Source organism: Dermacentor andersoni, chromosome 8 (genome assembly GCF_023375885.2).
Source record: "Dermacentor andersoni chromosome 8, qqDerAnde1_hic_scaffold, whole genome shotgun sequence".
In the NCBI taxonomy this organism is placed as follows: domain Eukaryota; kingdom Metazoa; phylum Arthropoda; class Arachnida; order Ixodida; family Ixodidae; genus Dermacentor; species Dermacentor andersoni.
The window spans coordinates 124,310,094-124,334,266 of NC_092821.1; the positions used below are offsets into that span (position 1 = coordinate 124,310,094).

The 24,173-nt window shown below is 44.5% G+C and overlaps 1 protein-coding gene across 3 annotated transcripts in view; it reads right to left on the bottom strand.

Annotated features, from left to right (window-relative positions):
- Positions 1–10,316: 10,316 nt before the first annotated feature.
- The window catches only part of LOC126525541 (uncharacterized), a 31,287-nt gene continuing 17,430 nt past the window's right edge, over positions 10,317–24,173 (bottom strand). For all 3 annotated transcript variants that reach the window (XM_050173439.3, XM_055067732.2, XM_055067731.2), the window contains 6 exons: positions 23,267–23,366; positions 19,684–19,832; positions 17,222–17,269; positions 17,054–17,095; positions 15,508–15,661; positions 10,317–10,629 (listed from right to left, as the gene is read on the bottom strand). In XM_050173439.3, the coding sequence (XP_050029396.1) occupies positions 10,337–10,629; positions 15,508–15,661; positions 17,054–17,095; positions 17,222–17,269; positions 19,684–19,832; positions 23,267–23,366 (786 nt within the window). In that variant the 3' untranslated portion in view covers positions 10,317–10,336. The remainder of the gene's footprint in view (positions 10,630–15,507; positions 15,662–17,053; positions 17,096–17,221; positions 17,270–19,683; positions 19,833–23,266; positions 23,367–24,173) is intronic.

The window sequence follows — 24,173 nt, forward strand, 5'->3', positions numbered from 1 at the left end:
ATGTAGTTAGTTGAAGAACATAGCGCGAGTCTCCAACACAGAATTCCGTCATTCAATGACGCTTATCGTTGTTAGTATCAATACTATATTAGTTATTATCAGAGAAGCGTCTGATGTTCCAAGATCATCGGGCGGATATCGTTTGCGTGAACCGAAAACAAGCCAAGAACAGACCCTTGCGTCACAGCTGGTGCACTGAAACACAACGGGAGGCGAAATGCCGTCTATCATTACCTTCTGCTGACAACCACTAATATTAGAAGAAAACATGCAGAAAGCTTTCGCACGAGTACCTAAACTGAGTGGTTCGACGTCTCTAAATAACACAACGAGTAATCAGGGACGCCGTATAGTGGAAGATTCTATGCAGATTAGTTTTGACCGGTTCTCTCAATACGCGCACCCATGGCACGATACACACGAGCGTACTAAAGTGAATGGCTTCTTTCTTTCGCCATTTTGCCCCTTTTCGTGGTGGTCGGTCTTTCGCCACCGATACAAAGGCGCCGATATTCTCCAACTCAGCCGAGCTGCGGGGCGCGCGTCCGCGAGAGCTTTGGGGAACCTGAAGGTTCGCATGCTGTGGCACGGGCAGTTGCTATACTCTTTTCCCGTCGCCCTTTCCCCCTGTGGTGGTGGTGGCGGGAAAGGAGGATGGCAGCCGCTTAAGGCACAGGAGACAACGCACATACGACGATCATCAAAGTACCACGTTTGGCTAGTTGGTGCGCGCCCTTTCTATCCGTTTCTTTCATTTCCTGACATTTCGCACCATAGACATCGACAGCACGTATGACGAATTGGCTTATATGTATAGACACCAATACCACCGTTACGTATGCACTGGTTAACGGCTCTATTGTCTACGGAATGACGTAATGAAACAACGAACGCTGCATATATGCATAGCTTCACTGCAACAAACATAGGCCCTCAAACGCATCATTCCTTTAATAAAGCGAATAGCTTTCAAGAAGCGCTCGACTATTCGCTTACATTGACAGCCATTGTCTTTGGCCTCTGCACGATTTTGCGAATTTCGCCTCTGTCGAAAATACGGCTGCCGCGGTCGAAACCGTACCTGCGACCTCGTGCCCGTGCAGCACAACATCATAGCAGCAGATCCCGCGCGACGCATCGCAAAAGAAAGAAAAACAGGCGAAAAACAGTGTTTTAATGTTTTAAAAGAACAGGGTGATCGAAAGCACCGAATGCGATTTTCAGATCGAGGATTACTACTGTCACCGACAAGTTGTGCTTTAGGCCTAAGTGATTTTTTCATGTGAGAGATAACACATTCTAATGCCGTCTAATGATGAGCACGAAACCCATAACGATTAAAAAAAAAAAAACATTGCACGCCTGTCGAAGTATTCTTTGAAGTACAATATTAATGACACTCAAAAGTGAAAATGAAGGTTAGGGTTATACTATGGGAATACGCACAACTTCTTACATTTGCTCACTGAAAGGTTAACTATAAAGCGGACTATGACTTGTAAGAAGCGAAACGTTTCTGACTCACTCACTGTTAAACTATCTGTAGCCTTTCATTTAAATAAACGTTAGAAGTTTCTTTCCCGCAGTATTGGGACCCTTACCTGATCTTGACGGCATTTAATTCTCGCCTTGGAGAAGGAGAATACAAATACCACTCCTGTCACGGACGGGAGTGTGGCCACCGATATAACATAGCATAATTCCGCCATGGCTTATGCGTGCGACTTTCAACTCAGAAATGCCACTTTTTTCTCCCGCGAATCGTAGTGTATAACTCTACTCCTGGTGCGTGCGCTTTATCCGACGACATTTTGGCGTTGCCGCGTCAGCTGCGCTCCACAGCGTTTGTCCCTGGCCGTACACCTCTCCGCTCCACATTGTTCTTCCTGCATGGTGTACTACTTCCATTTTGTAAGTGGCAGCTTCTTATCGCCATAGCAACTATATGGACACTCCAGGCGAATTTCCGCCATCGCCGTGATGTTCCACATAAAATTCAAGTGCTATAAGATCGCTGCTGCGCGCCGTATGCTGTAGGTGCGAGGGAATAAAGCACGCGAGGATGAGCCGAGCAAGCATGGTGGCTTAGTGCGGTGGTGTCTTCTCGCGCGCACGAGGGAGGAAAGCGGGGAGGGTGAGTGCCGACTATTTGTGTGAGCAGGGGGGGGGGGGAGATGTGCGCGCACTTGGAGGTGGGAAGAGTGCGTCTCAGCTTCTACTATAGCCGCATCTCCGCGTGGCGCGGATGAGCTCCGCCGCGCGCGCCCTATCTTGGAGGTAATATACGATGGGCTCGAAGGCTGGCGGACCCGAGATAGCTGACGGCTTCGCGTGCACTACGTTCTCGCGCGCCTGGTTCGCGCTGAGGCAGCAACCGAAAGGAGGAATTCGCTCGCCGCTGCTGCCGCTCTTCTTCACGCCAGCGTCCTGCAGACAGCGAGTGTCCGCCGTCACCGAGTGAGATGTGTTCATGTTTGCTTGTGCGCGCGTGACATCGTGCTTGTTAATTTAGTTAGTAAGCGAATGCTTACAGCACCTAATACAGCTAATAAACCTACTGACCTTAGTGGGTATATATAGCTGTCTAATGATGTGCTATCGTAATCAATCCTTAGCTTTTCGGGCGAAATTGCGACTTTTTCTGAGTTGCTTGTTAAGTACTTGATTTGGTTTTTCGCATTCAAGGCTGCTACATAAAGTATCAGCCTTTAATGCTCTTGCCGCAGAAACTTCATCTGTTCTTTAATTTCGTTGAAAAATGTCACTCACAGAACCCACTGACGCTCTTGACATCCGCTCTATATAATGACTCACAAGGCATATCAGAGAATTTAGAAATCGTGTCAAGTGGTCAACCAAATCCTACAGAGCTCCCCGAGTGAACTTGGTATCATTTCGCTCGTAGCTTTACCCAACTCAACCCGAATATTGCCGGTCGCCATAGTGCAGTAGAGATAAAGCGAAAGGGTGCAACAATTAACATACAATAATATTTGCCGATGACGCCAATGCCACCTTTACAGCAACGAACCTTTGCAAACTATTAGAGAGACAAAGTCGTGGTTTTGCGGAATTACAGGTTGAATATCAATGGGTAATAGAAAAACGACAGACATTTTTTTTTAGAGCCAAACGAAAATGAACATGCCACAATCGCATATAATGGTGAACCACTTTCCCAATAATATTTGCTTAATTTTTTAGCTGTTGTTCTTCAGAGAATCTTGCTTACATATATATATATATATATGTATATATAACATTTAAAAAATTAGAAAAGAAAGAGACCAACGTTATGGCATATGTTATGGCGGGTCCTCCGGCCGAAACGTCACCAAAAACATGTGCCATAACGGTCGTCTCTTTTTTTTCTTTTTCGAATGTTGTACCTTCGGGTCTGGCGCGAAACCCTTCTTCTTGTGTGTTTGTATATATATATATATATATATATATATATATAACTTGTTGGTTTGGGGAACTATCACCCGTACTAATATGGCGCAGTTATCAAATACTCAAAAGAGAGCTGACCGAGTGATCAAGAACTTTGCCCCATTAGGTAATGCTCTCGAATCTTCTTTCCCAGTTTCATCTACTTACAGCTGAACAAATGTACAACATAATAAAGTTGGCTATGTACATCCGCACCCTTCTTAGACGTAACAAACCCGATTTTGAGACACACTGTATTATAACGCATAACGCATTCATGTCAATATCAATATCGAGTTTAGAGCCCGTACTTAAGAGGAAGCTTTAGCTCGGGCCCAACTCCGACGCGGCCTATTCAAATACATGTAAAAACGCAAAAACGTTTTTTTCTGAGATAACCCCTGGACCGATTTTAATGAAATTTGTTGCATTTGAGAGAGAAAGTTAACATCTAGTGACTGTTGGAAGCGGAATTTTGATTTAGGGCTTGAATTTTGCTAAAAGGATTTTCAAAAATTCACACGTTTGAAAAAAAAAAATAGAAGCACGAAGTTTACAAGCTAATAGCTCTGCATCAAGAACAGATATTGCGATTCTGTAAACGGCATCCATTGGACCATTCAAAGCGGACAAATTTGATATGTCAGTTTACATTTTACGTGAATTTGTTACGTCGTTTACAAAGGTTCTGCAAAAGTTGTAATTACACATTACTCCATTTTTTTGAGGTTCATGTGTAACATATCAGTTTTGTCCGCTTTAAATGTGCTATCAGGTACAATTCACAGAATTGCGATATAATTTTTTTCTTGCTGCGTTACGGAGTTGTAAACTTGATAGTTTCGTTTTCTGAAAATTTGCGATTTTTTGCCAAATATTTTATAAAAAATTTGACGACCTAAATCGAAAATTCGAAACCAACAGTCACCAGATTTTAAGGTTTTCTTTTAAATGCAGCAAACCCCGTCAAATTTGGTGCAGTGGTTGCCGAGAAAAACGAATTCTCCTTTTACATGTATTTAGATAGGAGCACCCGAGCTAAAGCTTCCTCTTAATAGTACCCTATAATAATGCATAAGTTAATAAATACTTAAATTCTGGCATTCTAATCGTGAAATACTTCACCTATAGCTCAACAAAACCAGGCAGAAGCGCAACTTAAGCGCATCATTTACGCACTTGATGTCTCCAAACGGCTGCTTTCTCTTTCGTAGATTTTGTCCATGTAGGCGTTTTCTCTGTGCATTGATAAGTTTTACGAACTTATGCATTTCGTTCCATGCACCTGTGTATTTTTTCTGGTTTTCATTTTGAGTATTATGCTAATGCATCTTTGTGTACGTATTTTGCTCCTTGCATATAGTTATGTATTTACTCTGGTTCGCATCACATTGTTTATGTTAATGTATAACTGCAAACGTTAAAAAACAAATTAGGTAATTTCCCGGGCTTTACGTGTCAACATCGCGATCTGACTGTCAGGCACGTCGTAGAGTGGAACTCCGGATTAATTTTGACCACCTGGAGTTCTTCAGCGGGTACCTAAATATAAGTACATGAGCACGTTTGCATTTCCCCCCATCTAATTGCGGCCACCTCGGCAGGATCGAACCCACGACCTTAGCGGCGCAACGCCGTAGCAGAGTCGCTCAATATATTTTCGGGCCGTATACAGTCACCAAGCTACCGCGGCTGATCGATCAACGTTTGTTTGCTGCAATTATTTGTTTCCTACTACCTAGCGGTGGGCATGCTTTAGGTGTCAATAACACATTTTACCTGCCCTTCAGCGTTTCTTTCTTTTCAGATGAAACAGAAAATAAAGAAAAGCCAAGAGCAACGGTAGTAAAAAAAAAAGATGCCACAAGTTCAGCGCGTATATGCAGCTGTACACGCAAGACAAGCGTTACATACATAAACCTACATAAACACACCTCCAGTGTGCGTAGGTGGCAAATCGCAATCGCGGAAGTAACGGCTGATTCACTCTGATAGATGAGAGCCGATGCCCTTCTGGTTTGTACACTCTGGAAAAACACATGTTCGTTCATTTCGTTGTTGTTTCCTTTTCTATTCTCCAAACAATAACCGTCATCTATCTGGCGTGCGTTTCGGTTTTGTTTTGACACTTTACGCTCGCTACTTTTCTGCGAAGAACGCTACGTCACGATGATGCGCGCGTGCCCTTTGTATGACGTGAGCGTGCTGGATTCGAAACGTTTAAGTAAATGCAGACGACACGGACGAGGAAAATTGTTTTGAGACGAGCCTTGAAAAGGTGCAGCAAGGTAGAGAAATAAGAAAGCCAACTGCTTGCGATGCGCTACCTTTTGCTTACGTTCTTATTTTTCGCGTTAGAGAAAAAAACTGTTTCGCCCGTATCGCGAAACAGTGAAGCCATATTTGGCTAAATATAATGGGAGCCTTCGATAATTTTGTGCAGTGTTTGTTGGAGTGAAGATTCGCATGTGCGAATGAGTAAACTGCTTTCGGAAAGTAAAATAAATAGAAGTCATCTTCGTTCATGGAAGTTGAGCCTCCCCCGGTGGTGCACCTCCAGGAAATTTGAACAAATGAGAAATGACCTGCACACGTTTTCATCGGGTAGGCCACGGGGGGACTCCATGGCGGAGGGGAAGATCGATGATTATCGCTGAGAATATGCAAGGCTAAGGATATATTTTCTCCATCGATAGTTATGGCGCACGAAGTCGTTGGTTCGCGGCTAAACGCGATCAGCGCACGTTTAACAGCCGACACCATTCGTGTGCTTCAACACGCCATGGTTGCTTAGTGGCTTTGTCGTTGAGCTGCTGAGCGTGACGTCGCGTGATCAAATCTCGCCCACGGCGGCCGCATTTCGATGGGGGCGGAATGCAAAAACTCCCGAGTCCCGTGCATTGAGGCACGTTGGTGATCCCCCTGGGGGTCGAAATCAATCCAGAGTCCCCCAACAACGACGTGCCTCGATCATGATCAGATCGTGGTTTTGGCGCATAATACCCCAGAATTGATTAATTCACTCAGGGAAAATTCATTCGCTCAAATCGCATAGGTGACACTGCGTCAATTCGCTCGTGACGACAGCTATAACTGAATTTCTTTGAAGGTCCAGGGCGGGGACCTTCGAAACGAGTCATCGAGCCTTAAAAACACGATGCCTTTATCGAAGGAACTGCCTCCTTTCCTGCAGCCTAAATATTGACTTGTACAAAAACTGAATTAAAAAAAGAAAGATAAAAGGAGACTCAAAATTTGATGGTTTTCTCGAAGTGCCATGCTGCGGTCACGTCGTTTAGGCTCAGACGTTGTCCTACCGAACACTGAATAGAAGCAAAGAAATGTGACTGCTTTACACAAAACAAAGAAACAAACTTAAACACGATGGACAGCACACTTATATTGTATGAATCAAATATATTTAAATAGTAAGGTGTTGGAACCGCCGCTAAAAAAGATATCATGAGGTTTTGGTCGAATAACTGCGAATGAATGGTTCTGTAAAGCTATGCGTATTAATTTTTAAAAATATAGCCCTCAAGGATGGATGGATGGATAGATAAAACTTTATTGGATCTATTTAAATGTGGTTGGGCCCCTAGACGTCCGGGAGCCCCCTGGCCGACATCTCTAGGCAAGCACGGCGCGGGAAATCGGAGAGTGCTAAAGTGTGTCTTTGTATAACGTAGTTTGCATCCAACAACACGCATTACTATGTCATACAGAAAGCATTTGCGTACATCGCAAAGGAGGAAGGTCAGAAGATATCTAATCCGCACTATATTTTTTGAGTACTATCACATAATTTTAATTACCTTTAAAATATTATAATAAATGTACATTTTTGAAATTGTTACCTTAAGACTTATATATATATATATATATATATATATATCATTGATAAACTGGAACCCGGCGTTAAGGCAAATATTGCGCGTCCCTTCACCCCCGAATATATTGATGGACATCATCGTGCGTGGGTATCTTCGGTACGGCATCGAATACGTTCGGTATCGGTACGGTCGAATTCGAGAAACTCCAGAATTCGAGCCGGTCGAGAATTCCGAGTAACTCGGAGGGCACGTACTAGTTCACATACATGATGGTCTGTGCCGCTTTTGGCGTGAATCGTATTTCATTTTGCTTAAGCCTCGTGTATCAACATATGTACATGTAACGAAAACACGTGGCACTAATATCGCTTATGTCAAATATAGTTTTAAAATAATAGTTGGTCAGTCTAAAATGATGTGGTGTTTTTCTTGAGTGTTTCTTGGAGGAAAGTGGGGATGCTCTCATGTGCCTCATTGTCCAAAAACTACTATATAATAGCAGCCGGTTGGGTGAGTTGGCACGTGGTATTATCTAGGGGAACGAAACCACGAAGAAGGCATGGGCAAAGGTACAGGAAAGGCGCTGGACTAACCACCGAATCTACCACGTAGAAACAACGTGCAGTCCATGGTGAATATACATTGACGTGAGTCGCATTGCTGTCACTCATGCTCAGGGGTTTGGGGAGACGTTGTTTCTACTAAACAGTCAGTTGCTAGTCCAGGACGCGCCTTTCCTGCAGTTCCTTTGTCTCTGTCTACCGCATGGCCTTTTCTGGTTTCATTCCTGTTTGCTGGCATTCCCTTGCGCTAAAACTGCTTAACCCGCGCGGAAAAGCGGCGTGATACAAAGAGCAAGTGCAAGCAACTGCTTTGCGCTGAACCCCGTAGAAACGCTCATATAGGACTCGCGTTATTCAGCAGGGAGCGCGTGATCGGACACAAATGTCTGTCGGAGACATTTGCCTCCGGTCGCCATTCAAATGTCTCGGTGACATTTTTGAACGAAATGGCTCGGAGACATTCGTCTCATTTGTTTATCGAAAGAGAACACATAAATACAAGAGGCTCATTTAGAGGGTCGCTGACAGCATACAGTGCATTTCGTCAGCAAAGAAAGCTTGGTTGTCTGTTAAAGGGACCGCAACCATCTTGTTAAACTCCCGATGAGCACAAGCTTGAGTTTAATGGGTTATACCTTCTATGGTGTAAGGAGTTCTCTCGAAGGCGACCATCTCCAGCTCAAATCGACAAACGTGCACTGCCGAGCTAGGCCTCTCTGAACGTCGAGCTAGAGGCTAAATTTAGCTCCAGTTGTGCCACGCTTAGCGCGACGATGGCGACATCTGTGCGCGCGACCCATGCATGACCGAGACAAGGCTTCTTTCCGCTGCACAACGATACCAAATTAACGCTCGTGGTTAGTGTGCGGTTACAAAGGTAGAAGCGATATCAGAATTGTGAGCATTTATAGTGTGGACCTTATCTTCCTTATCTGTGCATAGCCATAAGATATGCATAGCCGGTAAAACGCAGCGTGTAAAACAAGAATTACCGAGTACTGGCTGAAAAACCGCACAGAAACGGTGTCTATTTGTGGGAGATGTACGCAAGGTACTTTTATTTTATGATTAATCATCGATAATTATACTTCAAAACCGAATAGCCCGACAACGAGTTCTGACGTCTCGTCCGGGACTCTAAACGTTGAACAAGGGACCTTATTGTAATAATTAATGGTTTTATTTCATAAGCACTGCTTCTTGAATTTTCTTGTGCAGCCGTAAGGGCATCGCGCGACGCTTCAAAGCTGATGGGAGCAGTTCAGTGGTCGAGGTAAGCGAGAGACGTTCAGAGAAAAAAGAAAAGCAGGGAACAGATTAGGTAACTAAGCAAACATATATAGCTGCACAATACACAAATAAATGTTTTAACGAAGAAAAAAGAATAGAAATAGGCAAACTAGCGAATGTCTGTCGCCGCCCCAAATTCAAAGGGGATATATCATTAGCAGACGTGCACATAACGAATTACATGAAATTACAAGTAATTACAATTACCTATAATCAATTACATTTCTTGATAACATTGTAATTTAATGATTTTCTTTGTTTACTCTGTGGCGCTCGCTGTAGTACTTCAATTACTTTCTTCAGTGATTATAATTACAAATAACGAGTTACATATATGAAGAAACAAGCTATAACAGGTGACGCAGCTCTGAGCTATTTGACACATTTGGCGGAATTACTGTGCCCAAACGAATGAAAACGTACCTAGGCCACATCCTTTGCGCGAACCTGCAGTGTCCTGTAGCTAAGCCTCGATCACTTGAACAGGCAGATTGGCACACCCTTCTTGGAAGTCCGACCTCTGAGCTTTTCTCTTATGATAAGTTTCCATATATATATATATCTCTCCTGGAGGCGCTTTTAGGCGGTCTTCATAGCCTGTTAGAGCTGCTACTCCATTCTACCTACGAAGAAGCGCGCCCAAGTGGAGCTGAAGGACGGGGAAAACAACGGCGCTATTAGAGGGCTTCCTTCCTACTCAGTAAGGGAGCCGAAAACCTGCGCCCACCGTTTGGGACAGCGGACGGATGCCAAGCTTTAGCGTGTTTACTAGCGGATGGTCCTATACAGCCGCGATTGAAGCAGTGTCAGGCGCCACTTCAAACGTGAAAGATATTGTCGACTGGGCTAGAATTCGAACTTACGACCTTCTAATTAGAACCCCTATGTTTTATCTCCGCTCCACGCCATCGCGTTATATACATGGACCGAAACGACAGCGTCACTGGTCTCCCCATAATATGATGTGACCGAAACTACGCATAAAGAAGGAGAAAAAAAGGTAGCTCTTAAAATCAGTGCTGCGTGTTGGAGAATTCGATATCGTTACATATGGCCCATGACAGTGACGCTGTACATATTCTAAACAAGGCAAAGGCAATCAACATTTTGGCCACCTTAACCATTCTAAACACAGAACAGCTGGAGAACAAACGTCTGTAATCCAAGCGCGCCCTCATTAGTGAGTTTTTGCATTCGCTAGCGTTTGTAAGTGCGCCTTTATTGACCAACTTTTAAACCAACAGGGTTCCCCGCAAGTCCGTTCTCTGGTGTAAAAGATGAGACATTCGCCGACTCAGATAAGGCTTCTGCAGGCACAGACAATGCCTCTGCAGGCACAGGCGATGCCTCTGCAGGCACAGGCGGTGCCTCTGTAGGCACAGGAAGGGTTTCATTCGTCACAGGCAAGGCCTCTTTCGTCGCAGGCAAGGCCTCTTTTGGCAGAGATGGGGCCACTTCTGTCGGCAAAGGTGGGTACATTGTCGGCGTAGGTAAGGCTTCTTCAAGTTTACCTGGAGGAATGAACATAGGAGAAGATGTATTTACGTTTCTACAAATGGGAAGTACTTTAATGACATCGAGTATCAGCCATCGTCACCATCAGCAGCAGCCTGTTTCATGCCCACTGCAGGACGAAGGTCTCTCTCTCCCTGCGATCTGCAATTACCCCTGTCCTGCGCCAACCGATTCCAACTAGCGTCTGCGAATTTCTGAATTTCATCACCCCACCTAGTCTTCTGCCGTCCTCGACTGCGCTTCCCTTCTCTTGGCACCCATTCTGCAAGCCCTAATGGTCCACCGGTTATCTAACCTACGCATTACATGACCTGCCCAGCTCCATTTCTTTCTCTTGATGTCAATTAGAATATCGGCTATACCCGGTTGCTCTCTCATCCACACCTCTCTCTTCCTTTGTCTTAACATTACGCCTAACATTCTTCGTTCCATCGCTCATTACGCGGTCCTTAACTTGTTTTCGAACTTCTTTGTCAGTCTCCAAGTTTCTGCCCCATATGACAGCACGGGTTGAATACATTGATTGTGCACCTTTCTTTTCAATAATAATGGTAAGCTTCCAGTGAGGATCTGACAATGTCGGCCGATGCGCTTCAACCCATTTTTATTCTTCTGTGAATTTCCTTCTCACGATCAGGGTCCCCTGTGAGTAATCGACCTAGGTAAACGTACTCCTTCACATACTCTAGAGGCTGGCTGGCGATCCTGAACTCTTGTTCCCTTGCCCGGCTACTCATCGTTATCTTTGTCTTATGCATATTAATGTGCAATCCCACTCTTACACTCTCTCTGTTAAGGTCCTCAATCATTTGTTGCAACTCGTCCACAGTGTTGCTGAACAGAAAAATGTCATCTGCAAATCGGAGGTTGCTGAGCTATTCGCCGTTGATCCTTACTCCTAAGCCTTCCCAGTTTAATAGCTTGAATACTTCTTCCAAGCATGCAGTGAATAGCATTGGATAGATTGTGTCTCCTTGTCTGACCCCTTTCTTTATAGGCATCTTTCTACTTTTCTTTTGGAGAATTAAGTAGCTGTGGAATCTGTGTAGATATCTTCCAAGGTATTTACGTAAGCCTCCTGTACTCTTTGATTACGTAATGTCTCTACGACTGCTGGTATCTCTACCGAATCAATGACTTTTCGTAATCTATGAAAGCCATATAGAGAGGCTGATTGTACTCTGCGGATTTCTCGATTACCTGACTGATGACATGATGTGATCTATTGTAGAGTATCCCTTCCTGAAACCTGCCTGTTCCCTTGGTTGACTAAAGTCCAATGTCACCCTTATTCTATTGGAGATTATCTTGGTAAATATTTTATATAATACTCGGAGTAAGCTAATGGGCCTATAATTTTTCAATTCTTTCACGTCTCCTTCTTTGTGTATTAGTATAATTTTGGCATTCTTCCAGTTCTGTGGGACCCTTGCAGTCGATAGACAATTCATATAAAGGGCTGCCAGTTTTTCAAGCATTATGTCTCCTCCATCTTTGATTAAATCGACTGATATTCCATCTTCTCCTGCCGCTTTTCCCCGTTTCATGTCTTGCAACGCCCTTCACATGGTTCGAAAGCTATTGGCGCCCGCCTTTAGAGAATTCCACAGCAGTGTGAAACATGCCCATTGGGTGCTCTATAAAAGAAAATTCGTTCCAAGTGCGTAAACGAGGGGGGACCCGAAAGTAATGAGAACTTACTTCAATAATGGCGAAGGAAAGTTATTACTGACGGGTGTCATTAAATGAAGAGCCACTACCATATCCATCACTTGGCCAAGCGGCGCCCTCGTGTGAAGATTAGTTTGCTCACTGCACCGCTTTTTTTTTAAATAGCCTTCATCGCCTTCTTTTGGATCGGTTTTGCGATGGCCGGTGTAAAGTAACAACATCATCATCATCAGCCTGGTTACGCCCACTGCAGGGCAAAGGCCTCTCCCGTACTTCTCCAACTACCCCGGTCATGTACTAATTGCGGCCATGTTGTCCCTGCAAACATCTTAATCTCGTCCGCCCACCTAACTTCCTGCCGCCCCCTGCTACGCTTCCCTTCGCTTGGAATCCAGTCCGTAACCCTTAATGACCATCGGTTATCTTCCCTCCTCATTACATGTCCTGCCCATGCCCATTTCTTTTTCTTGATTTCAACTAAGATGTCATTAACTCGCGCTTGTTCCCTCACCCAATGTGCTCTTTTCTTATCCCTTAACGTTACATCCATCATTCTTCTTTCCATAGCTCCTTGGGTCGTCCTCAATTTAAGTAGAACCCTTTTCGTAAGCCTCCAGGTTTCTGCCCCGTAACAACGTAACAACGTAAGTAGCAACGTAAAGTAACAACGCGTGTGGATAAAATGATGTTCCATCTTGAGAAATGTGTTGCTAATAAGTGAGCTTTTTAATATTGAATTTGTTTCGCGAGGTCGGTGAGTCAATCAGCATTTTAACGTTGAAGTGCCCGAGCAAAGTTGCCTGACGGAGTTAGCGCAAAACGTCCCCCATCCGTGGAGCGAGTGGCTTGTGCGTCACAACACGGCCGCCTCGCAGCGCTGAGCGTGCAGCACGTCCGCACGGCGCATGTGATGCTCTGTTAGTCGCTCTCTCCTTCCACTTTCACGCATATGTATTCGTTATATCAGACTACCCATATATTCAAGCATTCAAGCAATGCGTGGCCTGGATACATGGCTAACAAAATATGCTGTCACGTAGTAGTAACGGTGAAGAAAGCAGCAAAACTGTGAATGACGAAACTATAGCGCTTTATTTTGACGTAGTAGTTCTGTGGAAACCCGCAAGGTGGAGAGCAGTAATTAACAAAGGAAAATGAGACATCCACCCAATTGTAGCAATTGCTACGATTCGGTGCATGTCTCATTTTTCTTTTGTTGGCGTTTTATTGGGCGAACCTGTGCCCTCAAAAACAGGCTGCACTCAAAGAACAATGATAGCGGCGAATACAGTCGGCAATCGTCGAAAATCCGATCAGCGGGTTAACTGCGTCGGCTTTTATACGTTAGTCATCCAAGGTTCCAGAGTAATCGCTGGTGCCCGCGCGTCTTCCAGAAAATTCTACACAATTCGCGTCGCACGTGCAATAAAATTACGCAAGGTTCGGTGACAGCAGACAGCGCACAGAAGCATCGACAACATTCAAGAAACTTCCGATACATGCCGGCGCGTTTTGTGCTGACTAACAACATTTGTTAAACGGGGAAACGTGGTCACCCGATAAACAGGTACACGTGTCAATGCAAATATCTGGTGGTAATGAGTTATATTGAGTACATATATGATTTTCTAATTTTGTTTATTTGTATTTAATGAAGGTACTGAACCTCAAAACCCCAGGGAAAATGCTGACAAACCTCAAAGCGCTCTAAATAATTTGCTACGATAGCTTCTCAAAGAACCAAGTTTGGTTTCGTTTCAGAGTAGGTATGTGTGTTATGACATCATGACACACAATATGGTCACGTGGGAGTAGAACGTCGTGACGTTTTGGCCTCTCCAGCTCGTTATGTTCTCTGGTATTCTGGTTCTCTGGCACCAAGCTAATGTGTGTCATGACGTCATGGCATACAAAATGGTCACGTGGGAGTAGAACGTCGTGACGTTTTGGCCTCTCCAGCTCGTTATGTTCTCTGGTATTCTGGTTCTCTGGCACCAAGCTAACTGGAGGAAGCGTCGAAACGGTTGCGATTCGCTGCTCCCATGTGACCACCTTCTGCGTCATGACTTCGTGACACGTACGAATACTGGAAACCGAAACTGATTAGTAGAAGAACTATTCTAATTAATTGTTTAATGTGCTCTGGCTCTTGCAAGCATTTTTGCTGGGTTTTCAAAGTACAGGGCCCTCATTTAGTGGGAAAAAGATTAGTACTAAGAAATGTCATGTCTGTACTTTTTTGTATAACACATGGATTTAAAGGGACCCTAAAGGCAAATATTGAGTCAAGCTAAAGTGATAGATTATTGCTTGAGAATCTCTAAGGCGTCAATATTATCGCGAACCGGGCCTTAATAATCGAGCAACTGAGGTAAATGTAGCACATGATTTAGAGACTTCCCCGGGGACATTCAAGCACTTGCCCGATGACGAAAGCACTTCTCAGTTAAATTCTGTCACTAGTACTCAACTACTCGTTGCAAGAAAACATAATTGTATTGTTTTATAAGACGAAATAAAAGGATACTTATCCAGTTCTATTTTATTTTTAGAAAAAAGAAATAATTGAAATTACTCTTGACAACGACGCGGGCGGGCCGAAAGGTTTCGTTTTCGCTCGACTCTGCGCCGCCCACGCTTTCGCGTTTCAGCAGTTTCGTTATCACGTAGTGCTGCGCTGGTTTTGCTGGCTCGCGAAACCCGCACGAACTGCAAGTAGCGGATAATTCAACTTCCATGTTACGTCGCGGGATGCGCGATCGGTCTACGCCACTTGGATCAAAAAGCAGCTGCAGCGGCGAATGCACCGCTCTGTCTTTAGGGGCTTTATCTGTCTTGGCTCGCTGCCGCCGTCTGTCGGGCGCCGTTTTATTACCGACGGCAGCAGAGGGTGGCGATGGCGTATGCAACGTCACCACTCCCCCGGTTTGGAGGCGGGATATTTGAATGTAGAAAAGGCTATTCCGACCCTTCAGATGCAATTTTCTCGTAAACCAAGTCCCTTCTTGGCACGAAACGAGCGTTGCGAGGTTTCTGGGATGGTATTTAAACAGTCCACGTCAGTTTATTATTTGCCTTTACTGTCCCTTTAATGATGGAGGACCTACACGAGAACACGCTTCAATCATGCAGATGGCTTGGCTTTAAAATTTTATCCAAGGAAGATAGCAAGAAAACTCGGAGATCTCCTTGCGAGTACTTACATTGCAAGATTATCTGAACCAGTTCCATGAGAGGTGCCATAAAGGTCAAGCGTTTACTGTTTTTGAAGAAGTTGACCACTAGGGTCAATAAGTTGCACACTACTTCTCTGAGTAGCCGTAGCACGTTGAAGAATGGCAGCTTCTTGAGGATGCACTGCGGTGTTGTCAAATGCGGTGATTAAAAATTGGAACGATATAAATAATTGTGACACGAAAATATTAACAGAAGAAGACTGGTTCGCAGGCAAGCTTCCTGCAAGCTTGGAATGTTTTACATTAGTTTGTTTTTGCTCTGATGGTGGCTCATACTCGCTATGGGAAGTTGGCCAAGATTCAGACGGAGCTAGAAAAAGCCCTTTATTACTGACTAAGAAAACAATAGATACATTTTGGGAAGACCCGAAGGAATGAAATATAGCATAAAGTACTCAAATGGTAACAAGAAATTTGCCTTGAGACGATTCGAAATTCTTCAACGGCCGAGTGAGGATCCTAATAGCGTTCTAGAGAAGAGGTCCCCTGAGGATCGAAGAATTTCAGGAACTGAAAAGAACTCGCTCCACTTTGTCTAAACAAAACAAAAACAAAAAACTGATCAGTTTGTACTTGTGGCTTTTTAAAATTTTATTTCTGTGTATCCCACTAATTTCGTAATAGCCTGCCTCTCCCCCCTCCCAGGCACACGTTTTTGTTGTTCGCTGACCTCTTAAAAATCATAGTGAAACGAGAGAATTATGAAGTTGTGAGTGAACTATAATACAGTCTGCGAAACCGGAGGGAGCTTCAAAAAAAAAAAAAAAAGAATAGGAACGCCACCGTAATGAATGCACGCATTAGTGCTTGCCGATTCAGTTAAAGAATCAAATAGTGGCGTTTAAAGTCACGAAAGGTAGCTCCTAAGGGGGGCTATGTTTTAATTACTGATACTGCTACTACTAGTACTACTGCTACTACTACCACTACTGCTACTACTACTACTACTACTACTACTACTACTACTACTACTACTACTACTACTACTACTACTACTACTTATTATTATTATTATTATTATTATTATTATTATTATAAGTTATCATTATTAATAGTGTAATTATTATGTTGTTATTAATGATTTGAGAAATCACGTTATTTGGTATTCCATGAGCAAACTTCTTTACCACGGGTACGTCCCTTTTGTGTCGGTGGTTTCTGCTCGTTGAAGGAGTCTTGTCCTTTATTGGTAATTTGTTATCTGCGCTATGCATCACATGGTGCGCCCAGCTCCATTTATTTCTCTTGATCGCAACTACAATATTAAGGCCAACCCTGTTTGGTCTCCATTCCGCAATGCTGTCTTGCCGTCTCTTATTATTAGGCCTATCATCTTTTTTCGTTCCGTCGCTCGTGTGTTGCGCGGTCCTTAACTTCATCTCAAGCTTCATTGTTGACCTCCAAGCGTCTGCCCTCATACGCTAGTGCAGGTAGAATGCATAGATTGCACACTTTTCAAGGATGGAACGTAACCAGAGGGTAGAATGCTTCTGAATGTATAGCGTTCACTTACCACGACCATAGACAGTACTGAAGTCACCAACGTCGATCCAATCTATAAAATCGAAAGGAGAGAACGGGTTAATGTTTCTGTCCTGCGTTGTAAGCCCCTATGGTGGAGTGCCACCTTTCAAGGACCGGCTATTCAGGGATGATAGTCTGTAGACCAAAGCATACTCACATCCATCTGGCCTGACCTGCTGCACATGAAGTGTTCGAGATGAACGCACTGCACGAAATAACAAAAATGCACTTGATCAATAAATTTCGTTGCTAGTGGCTATTCACTCATGGCTGCCGCTCTCGAATACCATGCAGTGATGGTATTCTTGAGCGATGTTTTATAACTTCCTCGTTTGCAGACCATATCTACAGTTTCAAAAAAATTTGAATGAAATTAACGTTTATTTCAGGCAGTTAAAACTCGACAGGAAACCTGAAGAATACGAACGAGCATTTCTGTAAGAGTACGCAGTCAAATGTTGCCGGCGTACCAAGGCGCTAAAATAGTTTGGATGCGACGGCACGATATGGCTCGTACGACATTTGTTGTCTGCCTGCGTGACTGTGGCGCGGACACCATCACGTGCCTTCCTCCAGCTGGCCTTCGAAGTTTGTTTTCCTCCTTATCGTAAGGCAACGTTACCCCGTCGCCGAATCACGCGTTCCTGACATTCGAAGCTTTATGGCGCTTGGCAGCGGACGCCGGTGGACATTTTGAGGCAATATAGCCAGCCTGCTGCAGAGTGGAGATGCGCCAGGAACGCTACCGGCCTCTGTGATTCGCTGTGCGCGTGGCTTACTATAAGTTACCGAGATGTTCTGTCGTGGTCGCCGCGAGCCCAAGTCGTGGATGAATCGGTGAACGCAATAGGAGCTGTATAGTGCTGTCATGGTCTGTGCCGAATGAAAAAATAAACATCCGATTGAAGTCAACCTGGGTGGGGAACAATTGAAGTTAGACTAAATAGACACCAACAAAGTAGGCGTGTTAAATTTAACCCGACGTTTTGGAGTAGTACCAATAACTCCTTCACCGGAGATGACATTGGGGAGTTGTCTACATTGTAAAATAATTTACACCCTTAAAAGTGAAAAAGGGTGTAGATGTGTCTATAACTCACACTCTTAGGGTGTCAGTTATATAACTCACACTCTAAGAGTGTGAGTCATAGACAAACTTACACCTTTTTTCACTTTTAAGGGCGTGAATTATTTTACACTGTACCCTGGTGGCGGTTTTTGCGAGAGGCGATTTTGCGAAGACCCTGCACGTAAGCCGGTGTTAAAGCATCAAGAGGCTATCTTCAAAATATTTTTTTGTGCACCGAAATACTTTTGCGCAATTTCAGTGCCTTCTATCAGCAGGTCGACAACGCGTCGCCCACTTTCTCCTTGGTTGACAAGAGCCGGCGCGTTACACAGCTGATAAAATGTTGCGGGTGATAACCGTTCCCTTTTGAGACCCAAGAGTGCCTCGTTCTGTTCAGCCCTCCGTGCTTTGTTGGCAGATGAAATTCTACGCGACTAATTAATCAGTTATGTTATGAATGCTGTGTGAAACCGAGGGATTGGATCAAAATGGAGGTAGCGTTCGGTGTCAGTGGACTTCCGATCTAAAAAAAAAAAAGAAAGCTTGTGCCCCAATGCAAAACTAAGGTGCCGCATGCTGTTCCTTTTAATAGGTGCGAATGCTCTCGCAGCCTGTCGTTTGAGCGTCTTCCGGCTTGTCTCGCTGTGAGGTGCAAGAAGACTGCTGTTGATGAGATCTTTTTGACTTGCTGGAGAAAGAAACTTGTGTGAGACAGGTTGGAAAGCGCTTGAATGACAGGTTGCGCAGCGAACATTACAATTCATTAAAAGATCAGCAGGCAACAACCGAGCTTTGCGTTTACCTGTTTACCTGTTAACCTTTAGTTTTACCTGTTTATTGATCAGGCCTGATCAGCGGGAAGCAGTGACCACGCGACATTTGGGAGTCGTATGTTATTATATTATTCAAAAGAGAAGTTGCACGTGGGTCAGAACACAGTCGGTTTTATTACGTGACGAAGAAATTATATATCACAACTAGCATTTGCTCTGTTCTCGTGCACGTTGTTAATCACAATTCTTTTTATGTTGCCATTGCCACCTCTACTGTTGTTCTCGTTTTTTTTTTTACGTTAGCCTTTTACAAACATTGAGTTTGTTGTCCTTGTCACTTTCTGTTTTGTTTATCAAAATGTTGTCTGTTTATCTGCCTTATGATGTGACTATACGATTGTCGCCGGCCGGGCGGCCGTTTCCTTTCTTTTTGTTTTTGTTGCTTAAGCACGCCGAGCTTATGTGACGTCAGCTGTCATTCATGCATATACATTTGTGCAAGCAAAATAGCGAGAGAGTCTCAAACATTGGTGCGATTTACAGCATTTTGTGATACACTCCCGTCGTTAATGGAACCAGTGGCCTGCCCTACGCAGCGCTTAATATTTCTTCCGTAGCCGACCGACGTTTATGGAAAATTATTATTTAATGGCCGTAATTTAGCTGTGGAAGGAATGTCATCGCTTGTTTACACCGAAAACTATTGTGGTATCACGCCCTTAGTGCCTGTGCCTACTTTTCGACAGAATGCACTAAAAAAAGAAAGTTCTCACTTACATCAGCGATTCCAAGGAAATCCGGGAAAAAAACTGGAACTGTGTCGTTGCAGGGTCTTGTAGTGAAAATTATTGTGCTTGGCTCGGGTTGCTTCTTCCTTCTGAAGAAGCCCTTGACTCGTACCCAAAATGGATACACCACGGAAGTGGCTGCAGGTGAGGAGGAAATGAATCGGTGAGAGTGTATCCCAACATGAAGTACCCCTGTATATTACTAGCACCCTCGGTTTGGGCGTCAGTCGTCCTATATTAAACCATATTTTTCTAGTATCTGCATTTTTCTATAGTCAACTATAAGGTGGCAGAAGATGATTTTCTTAAACTTAGAAGTGCGTAAAGCGTGACTTCTGCTTAGCTGCTATATATTCGTAAAGTCGCTGTTGGGTTTTTCGCGGCGAAGACAATGTAGTTCGTATTTGCTATGTTTTCTACAAGACTGTTACACTGGAGTCAACTTGGCAGCTTTTGTCATCATTTGGCTTGCTTTAAATTTATGTTGCCATTACCGCTGTTAAGAAAACTGTATAATCTACGTAAGAATGCATTGTTCTGGAGTTAAAGGCCAACTCCAACGAAAATTTCGGCCGCTTATAATGTCTAGCTTAAGATTGTGCAGATATAAAGGAACCTGCTTGCAAAATTTGACGTTTGAAAGACGAAGCGCCATAAAAAGCTCGCAAGAAATATACTTGGAGCACGCTTAAGCTTCGCCTTTACGAGTGCAATGCGATAGCATTAAAAATGCTTGACTGCTTCTCACGCTTCCCGGCAACTGCAGCTTATGTAAACGTAATGTTTTTCTGGAAACGCTGGCGGCGAACCAGTATGCCAGTATGCACGAAGGCAAGCTTTCTGGTTCTTTTTTTTCCTTCCCCCAACGGCGGACGCCGCCGCCAGCTGCCGCGGATGCGCGGAGGCGTGCGCCATCTGGATGGTGTTGCAAGGAACCGAGCGGGGCGCGCCGCTCCTACTAAGACAGACCTCAAATGGCAGCTGGAAAAGGGGTTTGTATTTGAGTTTCCGCGTAACAGAATTATGTTTTCCCGTGTATTCAAATTACAATCCGACGCTATCATGTCTTTAGGTTGTATGTAAGTCGTACTTTGCGAATTTTCTGACGCATTTTACTTTGAAAAAAATTTAATTATGGGGTTTTACGTGCCAAAACCACTTTCTGATTATGGGCACGCCGTAGTGGAGGACCCCGGAAATTTCGACCACCTGAGGCTCTTTAACGTGCACCTAAATCTAAGTACGTGGGGGTTTTCGCATTTCGCCCCCATTGAAATGCGGCCGCCGTGGCCGGGATTCGATCCCGCGACCTCGTGCTCAGCAGCCCAACACCACATTTTACTTTGAGAAATTCAGGTATTCCAGTAACGCTTACGCACCACGCGGAGGGCCTGCGCGGTTCGGGGTGCGTGGTTCGGGATGATCTTCCTCTAACGGACAACACCGCCGATACCGGATTTTCTGCGACAAGGGGCGCTTAACGCTAGGGCGTTAAAGAGAAAGGTTGTTTTGGCACCGAAACTGAAAAAAAGAAAAATTTGGCTCGCCGCTGACTCGTCCTACGAAAGGGGATGTCCAGCGAAGCTGCTTAAAACCACCACTACAACTGCTGAGAGGAGGTATGCAACGCTTTACTGCTTTAGATTAATGGCAGTAAAGGACATTTAGAGTAATCGTAGTATAATGGGAGTAATGGTAATTTTCACAGCACGTCGCCGCCCATAGCGGTGCTACAACAAGATTAAAATTAGTTGCTAGGCTGGTTCTTTTATATAAGAAAGGCTAAGGACGTCATTCTCCACGTCGCAAGCTGCCGTCGCCGCGGCAGCTTGCGAAACAGTAATCTTTACCTGGACACGTGTGCGGGGAGCGCTACGTGCTTCGCATTGCTATCACTAGCACCTTTTCGTCAATTATGTGGTTCGGATGCGTGTTTTGTGCTTGTTCTTTATTGAAACGTATGCTGTTCTGTATGCTGTATGCGTGATTGCAAAGAATGTATGCACTGTTTGCCTCATTTTGCCGAATGCTTGAAGCCTCTGCCTTACGGGGGTACGAGCCACTGCTCCTGGCCCTGCACTGCCGCTGGGATCGGCCCGCGTTTTGCCAACGGACGATGACGCAAAAAATGCCGACTACCGAGAAACTCCTCCAGAAGTGACAGAAGTAAAACTAACTGACGCATGACTTGGAGCGCGTGGCTCATCCTCGGCATGGCTTCCGAGATGAGGCAGCGGCTGCCCGCGCTGTGCTGGGACTTGCGTCACAGCGAGAACTACCAGGCATGCACGCGTCGTCTCTTTAGGTGCCCTTTAAAGGCTGCTATCAAAAAAATATATATGCAATTACCAGCCATGCGGGTTTGCCAAGGAAGCTTTAGCGGTATATACTACTCATTTATAACAAATTTAACTAAAGTGATTTTCTTTTTCGGTTGGCCTTTCACAAGGTAGAGCGTGTATGTAATAGCACTTCCAGTGCCAGCTCTCAGACGGCTACAGAAACCCACCACTCACACTGCAGCCAGCGCTTCCGTTATTGAATAGAACGATGTCTCATTCGGTCAGTCGCTTGTGGGAATTGCTGGCAATAAAGAGGCTAACCAGCAAGTGGCATCTCGGGCTCATGAGCTTTGCCTTTGCCCCGGGTTTCCTGCCACCTTCATGAAGGAAGGGAGCAACGCTCAAGTGTTGTTCTTAAAGAACGTCACATGCCGAACGTATGGCGACTATACTGCCTCATACATTTGGTCGCCGCAGCCGTGACGTATAAGCTGTCCCTTTACTGCTTTCTTTAGAGGTTTGAACGTGGGAACATCGCATGTTGAGGCGTCGGTCGATTGCGGTGAATCTGAAGCGCGCGGATCGAGCGTTCTCGTGTGGTGCAGGCGCACCGGAGGAGTCGCGTCGTAATTCCCTGTCGAAACTTCGGGGCTGGGACTTTTTATTAGTTCGCATTGATATTCGTTTCAACAACTTGGCAGATTACTGCTTGCTGGCGCACCTTGTTGAAACGATTACCGATCTGTTCAACAACTTTGACGAGGAGAACGGATGCGCCCCAGCGATTGCAGCGCCATCGAGCGCCGCCCGACACAGCAGCGGCTCAATGGGGTGTCATGTCATCGTGCCCCTTTCGATCGTTCACGTAACAAATACGTTCAATAGTGGAACGACGCTATTGTCTTGTTGTTAATAACTATATAAGCTTCTACCAACACCAGACATACAGAGAAAGAGAAGCAGGAAAGGGACACCAACTCCACCGGCTTAAACAGGAGAAAAAAGGGAAAGAAAAGCGGAAGGCAGACCAGAGCACATTGCTTCACACAGAGAGTAGCAGTTGTCAAGGATTCCAGCACAGCTTTGTGAGCCTCGCATCAACTTGAAGCCTGACGTTTCGGAAATAGACAACTCGCCGAGTGCAATTCCAGAAAGATCAAGCCGCTGGAACGTGCTCAGCAATACAGAGCGACAATTGTTGAAACTTGGGCATTGTAAAAGCGAGTGTTTCACTGTATATAGCGGACATGCAAATGTGACTGCAGAAGTGAAAATTTGTGCTTTGCTTACAGCCAGGAAAGGCGACTCGCAAGGCGAATCGCAAGCCAGCTCTCAGCAGCCCTAAGAGCACATTGAAGAAGTTTCTTGTGGACAACGACGACACGAGGCACTGAAAGTAAAGGCAGAGAGATTAGCGGGTGAGTACGTTAAAAGCAAAACCGAGGTTAACTTTATAGAAAGCAGAAATGGTTTCATTATTTACCCAGCCTGAATGAAATCAGTTTAATTCAAAGAAAATGACAATTTTAGTGACAAGCACACTCAGCACAGTCACTTCATTAGAGCATCATAACATTGCAATCTCCGATGACGAAATGCGAGAAATGATGAAACAGAGAGAAATGACAGCAGGTATACGACTTCGTAACTCCGCAACAGAAACGTATTTCGAAACCGTGAATAATTCAGCATATGACATTTAAAGAGGACAAATGTGCATCACAGATGGCTAATAAACAATATATTTTTTATTGATATTATATAAGGAGATGTTGACGTACAATTTAAGGCGCCGGCTACTCCTTAGTTCTTGAATGCGTCCATCTTACAACATGCAGCATTCAAAATTACATATCAAATAACCTTTTCATACAAGCAGCAGGACTTCTCAATCAACGTATCTACAGTAACACTATGGCATAATAGACACATGGCACGTACAATATACAACTTAAATGACTCCACAGTTCTGTAGAATAAAGTCTCGAAAATACAAATGATACTGTCGCCTAATAAGATGTCTCTTGTGCTTGCCTGTCTTGTACGCTTAATGACTCGCGATGGCCTTCTTAGTATTTATCTGCGCGAGAGAATATTCAAGTACAGTGAAATGACGTATGGGCTTTCTGCGTAGTGAAGAGAACAAGTAGGAGCGGTGTCGTATACGGCGCAAGATTTAGTCAGCGTTGTAAGCTTT